General features: G+C 39.3%; 1 protein-coding gene across 1 annotated transcript; it reads right to left on the bottom strand.

Moving 5' to 3' along the window:
* Window positions 1–3,388: 3,388 nt before the first annotated feature.
* Window positions 3,389–4,309, bottom strand: insl3 (insulin-like 3 (Leydig cell)). Its single transcript, XM_034703333.1, has 2 exons — window positions 4,008–4,309; window positions 3,389–3,767 (listed from the first exon to the last, which is right to left on the bottom strand). Exons 1-2 carry the CDS (start codon window positions 4,204–4,206, stop codon window positions 3,562–3,564), a joined length of 405 nt encoding a protein of 134 aa, XP_034559224.1. The 5' UTR covers window positions 4,207–4,309; the 3' UTR covers window positions 3,389–3,561.
* Between the last annotated feature and the right edge of the window lie 2,482 nt (window positions 4,310–6,791).

The following is a 6,791-nucleotide window of genomic DNA, read 5'->3' as shown; positions in this document are numbered from 1 at the left end:
AAGAAGCCTTTTCAGATCAAGCTTTGAATTGCCATGACCTGGATGACTGAGAACCTTCACAGACATCAAAAGAAAAAACATAATAACTTAAAGAAACAAATATAAACTAAGTTTCAGGATGTGAAAAAAGATCATAATCATGAATTCAATAAAATACTCTTGCATGTACAGCTGACTAAATTACCAACATTTAAGTGAGCAACAAAGTGATCAATGTTTCTATTTCCCTGCACTAGCTACATCTCCACGCCAAAAGTATTGGCATGTTTCCTCCAATCTTCTCTCTTCTTCGTGTTTCCTTTCCTATATTTTGTCATTATTCATTTGCATTCTTCTGAATGCGTCATTTACAGGCTTGAGGACTCTTAGAAATTGGTTTCCTGTTTAAAGGTTAATCATGTACTAGTAGAATCGGTTCCATGGCCAGAGGCAGTTTGCTTTGTGTAATTGGTATAAACTTTATCAGTGTTGTATTCTCTGAGCTTGTGTTAAAAACCTTCCAAACAAATTGTCCTCCTTCAACAAGATCTTCATTTAGCATTCTAATAACGAAACAATTAAAACCAATTACACAAAAAACTAATTGAACATACAACACAATCCATCCCTCCAAAATAAAACCCATTAACCAATCAGTCACTGTGGGCTGATTTAATTTGCTATTAAGAGTCGTTTAGTGAAAGCTGCAGTTTAGAGTGGCAGATAATCAGCCCCACATTTGATTATCCATTGAGAGAACTACACAGGCCTCAGTGTGAGGAACTGGACGAGTTACAGAGATTATTCCTGTTATTATGAGCCTGATTGGCTGCCCAATGGCCTCCATCCCATTTAACACTATCAGAGAGAGCACCAGTGATGTAAACTCACAGTGACATTACTGGAGTGTGGCTCTATGGCCTGTGTGTGCCTTCATTTTTCTGGACTTAACAGGTACTGTAGTTTAATGAACCATTTGCAATTTCAAGGTTAGTTTCTCTACAGGTTTAATTATTCTGTTTAAATTGGTTTGAATTCTGTGCTGCAGGTATTGTCAGAGTAATTTATGTATAGAATGTCTAGGGTATCATCTAAAAATGGATTAGTGGTGTTAACAGGAAGTTTTTGACTTCAGAGCTGCAGTGAGTCAAGATAAATTGTTCGTCATTGGTGTATTTAAATAAACAGCATCATTTTCTACCATTTTGGCAGGTTGTTTTTTAGAAACAGACTCTCAAAGGTAAAAATCTGGTTTTAAAAATCCACATTTAGGACAGTAAATCCTCATAATTTATCATTATCGTGAATATTTTTCATGATATTGTTTTTTTAAATTCTATTTAGGCCCTTGAATAGTAGGTTTAATGTTGTTTCATAACTTTCTACTTTTTTATTCTACTTCTGAGTTTCTTCTTGTTGTTGTATATTTTACACTAAGCCAAGTGCCTCATATTTCTAAACCTGTACTTTGCAATAAAACCTGATTCTGATCTTTCAAGGGGCTACCCATCAATTTAGCAAATGTAGCAAATTGCAGGGTGCAAGTTAAGCCCAGAGGTTAACTGCATTCTCAATGTTCAGAGGCTGAAGTCCTCGAAGCAGGCGGCCTAAGTCTCAGTTCCAACCAAGCGGCAACCTCCGGTCTCAAACGATGAAGACCATGCGGAAGTGTTATAAACTGCAATACATCGAAAATCCGCTTGAGGCTGTCTGCAGAAACACCGGAAACCACATAGATATGAATCGGAAAAAGACGATCTTTGCAGCATTAATAAACATGTTTACAGCCTGGTTCAAAAAACGTCTTGGCCCTACGAAGCTAATCTCTCTATCGGCACACACTGTACCGGGGGTGAATTTTTTTCTAACGTGACGGTTCAGAAGATATTAAGATTACGAGTTTTGCCCAAATAAGGACATGGCTGACGTGACTCCCGGTCGGGAACACATAGCTATTGGCTAGGAGGCTCACACTACGTCACACTATGCCTGGTTGATTTCCGCATTTCCAATATGGCTGCTGCCGTCGATTTGCTTCAAAACAGCGCTCAGGAACAGATGGGTGATGTCACGGATACTATGTCCATATTTTATACAGTCTATGGTTCCAACCTGCAGCTCTCTGCCACATGTCAATCCCCACTCTCTCATCCAAGTTTCCTACTCTATCCACTGACCTGTGCTCTGAAGGAAACAAGCCCAACAAGTCAACTCTAAAACTTGTCTTGGGGCGCACTTCTCATCCTGTTAAAGCAGTTTTACTGTGTCTTTGTGGCTCTGGCAGGAGCTCTTTGAAGACCTGGAGAATAAATCTGATGATAAGTTATGAGTCTTATGAAAAGTGCTTTTGAGTTGTATTATGGGAAGTTTATAAGATCAATTTTTTTTAACCCTCCTGTTATGTTCATTTCTCTGGAACAGCAATAATTTATTTATTTATTTATTTATTTAACCTTTATTTAACCAGGTGAGTGAATTGAGAACCAATTTTCATTTGCAATAACGACCTGGGCGAGGATAATGTTCCTGGGTCAATTTGACCCGGGGCATATTTCATCATCCAAAAGTGTCAGAACCCCAAAAAATCCCTATAAACATTTTTTAAATCTAATTTTTAACTCCATTACTAACCTTTTAAATCAATATTTAGTCCATTGGTGTTCTTTAATTCTCACAGATCAAGGTTCAATGAGGATAACTCACTTGTTTTTCAGGAAAATTCATGTTAAAACTTTTTTAAATGTACATTGAAAAGACCTAAATATAAATACAATAGTTTTACGTGACATAGATTTTGTTTTATTTTATTTTGAATTTTGAATTATTATTTTTCTATGAAGTGATGTTGATAAATTAACACGAAACCCTCTTCTGTCACATGCTGCCCAGATTTTTGGATGTTTTTAGCTGGTTTGGGAGACATATATTGCCTAAAATGTTAAATGAACCATTTTGATTTTAAATGTTGATTTCACCTATTAAGCAAAACAAAGACGTTGCGTACTGAAAATATATTTTCAACAATTTTTTTAGATTTCTTAACTTTAAAAAGGGTCAATTTGACCCACAACATAACAGGAGGGTTAAGGGAGTAAGATGTCCAAAAACAAAGGCCTCTTTTGCTTTAACTGTGTCCTCAGAACTCTGCGCACACTCACTGCTAAGTTGCTGGAGTATTCCTTTTCTGTAGCTTTCCAAAAGAAATCAGACCTCACTAACTTTCTCATCAGGCGACGTTGGGAAACTGGCAAAAAAAAAAAAGTACTACAGATAACAAACAAACCTTTATAGATAATCTTCAAAAGCTTTATTAATTACAGTGTGGTTGCAGGGTTAAATATAAATGTTTCTACAACAATGCAGAGAGAATAAATTATAATACAAAATAAGACTGTGCACATGATGATCGTATCATTTGGCGTAGTAAATAATTTATTAAATATGATCAAGTATCTATAATTACTAACATGAGAATGCTACATCGCTGGAAATATAAAGTTATTCTTCTCAAGGGTTACTTGGTAGACATCCGTTCAAAAATCCTGAGCATTCTGAAAGCTGTTCACAGAAATTGTTCTGTATCTAGCAAAACTGGATCAGTTCTTTCATGCTGCATCCTTTCTCACAGCAAATATCAGATATTTTTCCAGCAGCTCGTCTGAACCGAGAGGACAGGGGGTACCAGTTAGGAACCAAGAAGACGGCTGCCTTCTCCTCTTTGTCAGACTCTAGAGGGGTGTGGACCGTCTCTGACTCAGGGTCCTCTTCTGTGGTGGTATCCTGGTTCCCTGGAGTGGAGGCAGACAGAAAAACTAGGGCTCAAGGGGAGCATTGTGCAGTTTTGTGCTCATATGTTTCTTGAGACTCATGAAAGAAAATAAATCATACCATGTTGGAGTTATTCTACTATATCTAAACATTTTACAAACAATCTAGCATATTTGTCTGAAAATGTGAAATATTTCTCACATCTAACTACAAAAAAGCAATGGCTCTAGAAGTTTGAAAATGCAAAATAAAGTACTCACAGGTATGACTGTATTGATCCTGGTCAGATTCTACATCCAGAATGCTCCGCCTAAGCCGAGAGTTACCACAGGACGAGACGGCCAGGCGTATCAGCTCTCTCCCGCACATCTTTATCCTCTCCTGGGCATCAGCCGCACACCCTGCAGCCACCAGCACCAGCATCAGAGGCAGCAAGAACTTAGCAGCAGCAGCAGCCATGGTGTGATGTGTTTCTGCTCCCTTGTTGGTGATCAGAGAAAGGTACTGAATGGATGAAGAGACGAGCTGTGAGGATGTGAGATGACTTGCCTTTGGTACACGAGGTGGTTTATATAGTCAGTGTCATACCCATAAATGCTTAGGCCACATATTCGGAAGATGTATTCAGCCTTGGTGAAGGAAAAGCATGTTCTGAACTAGAGCTCATCATGATGGTGATGCAAAGTCTCCTCAAGGCTGAAACTCTCGTAGAGATAAAAACACCTGGTCTGACCAAGATCCACAGCATGGTGTAAAAACTTAAGACGCATTAATCAGGTGAACTGTTTTGGTCATTCAAATTCAAAATAACATCATAAGACTCTTCGGAACTCTAAACTAGTCTGTGTTGGGTCTACATATGTAAAAATTACACATTAAAAATATAACAAACATTTAGTTAAAGTACTTCAGATGCTGAAAAACACTTTTGCCAGCTGGTGATTTTTTCGCTGACGTCCCTCTGCTCCTGATTCGCTCACACAGCTCACAGCTTTGACGTTTGTTGTGCTTCATCTTTCCCTTGAATGTGACTTGCTTTTACACCTTATCGTGACACATCTTGACGGATGACAGCTAACTAGAACATTGCGTAACAGCAAAAAGATGTCAAGGACATGGATGGAACTATTCACACACATGTTCACCCCGGGGCAGAAGTTGCATAACTGACACAGAGCGGACTGTTTTATAATTCCTGCAATGAAGGAAATTATGAAAGGTGTGATTTTTATGACTTGAATGAACCTCTGGCTACACTTTGCATTTGTACCTTTTATTCCATAACCCTCAGTGAGAGTAAGATATTAGATTAAAAACCTCAAGGTCTTCCTTTTCATTGTGTTCACTTGACACTACAGATTTGTAGTAATTATTTCATAAAAATGTTACACTTTACTAAGTTTATGTGTTTAAACAAGATACAGGCCAAAACCTGCTGGTTCTAAAACAGACTAAAGAGAAATGTCTTGAATCAACTGTGTCTGCCTCTGTGTTTTCTGTTCAGTTGGTATGTTCTCTGATTTGTAATTGTGTTTTTGCTTATTGGCCAATTAGTTTTACTTCTTGTTGTGCAGCACTCAAGGCCCACAGTAATTGAAAATGCAAATTAGCCAAGTATCCTGTCTGGAATGAAAGGAACTAATTTTTCCCCCGGTTCTTAAGTGTGATGTTTGTTGGTTTGTTCATAAGTAATAAGTATTTCCCCCTCTGTCCATCCATCGATCTGTTCATCCCTCTATCCATCCTCATGCTTATCCTTGGCTGCTCTAATGGTCCTTTTCCACTACATAGTTCCAGCCCTACTCGACTCGACTCGGCTCATCTCGACTCGACTCTACTCCGTTTGGGTACCTTTTCCACCAGAGTACCGACTCACGGTGGGCGGGGTCGGCATAAAACACCTGTGCAAAACTGCGTTCACGTCTTGAACGTGACACAAACACATCAACCACAAACAATGGAGGACATAGAGGCAATAGTGTACTTGCTAACCCTAACCTCGTCATCGGACTATGGAGGAACTTTGCGTGCAGACAATGTACAGTACTGATGTTGTTTTTTAAAAATGGCTGGTTTGATTCTTGTGTAAGGCGTCGCGCTCATGACTCTTCGGTGATGACATTCTCTGACCAGTCAGTGGCCGGCAGTCCGTCGACATCACCTTTTAGTATCGGCTCAGCTCGCTTGAAACCAGAGCAGGTACGAGAAACTGGTATCTGACATGAGGTACCTGCTCGTGGAAACGCAACAAAAACCGAGCAGAGTCGGGTCAAGTCGAGTAGAGTAGGACTAAGATGGGCCGGTGGAAAAGAGCCATAAGAAAGTCCGCCAACACAGCCCTCTTCCTTGCAATTTTTCCTGCTCATCTCTGCAAATGTAAATGAGCTTTCAGCTAACTCTGGTTCAATGCATCAAATGGCAACATTTAGGTTTAACAATGTGCATAATCATTTTACTAATTTTCAAAGATGAAAAGGTGTTTCAAAGTCAGATGAGCCATAGAAAATATAACCTCCTTGAAGGTACGTGTCCTCCTTTGTCTCTTAGGTTCCAGTTGATTGTTTTACTAGTGTTACAATTGTCAGTTTATGATCTTAGTTTTTTTGCTAAAATGTGAAATATTTGTGCATTTTGTATGCACAATATTGGAAATCCCCAGAGAGCCAATCCATTTTCACTGTCCCAGACCTACATGAGTGCAACAATGTCCAGAGCCTTTAAGATGTCAGGCTGAAATCTCATCCACACCTGGCAGACTGCCTCCAAGGAGCTTCTTGACTACCTCCATGACCTCCTATAAGTACATGGGTGTGGCTTTACCTAAATCTTCAACTCTGCTACTTTAGCAGAGGACATTCTTGGGTTCAGGAGTTGCACAAAGTGCTCTTATAATCACTCATGAATGCCCAGAGTCCAGGAAAGGAGTTCTTCCCTAGCTCAGAACATCCTGGGCCCAAACTTCTCTCATACCAACTAGTGCCTCTGTGATGCTTTCAGAGACCAATGAAAAGGCCTCCTTCTTTATTCCTTACCACCAGCATCCA

The sequence above is a fragment of the Notolabrus celidotus genome, chromosome 15 (assembly GCF_009762535.1).
Source record: "Notolabrus celidotus isolate fNotCel1 chromosome 15, fNotCel1.pri, whole genome shotgun sequence".
In the NCBI taxonomy this organism is placed as follows: domain Eukaryota; kingdom Metazoa; phylum Chordata; class Actinopteri; order Labriformes; family Labridae; genus Notolabrus; species Notolabrus celidotus.
Note: the sequence above shows the minus strand (reverse complement) of the source record. Positions and strands in the feature narration are given on the sequence as shown.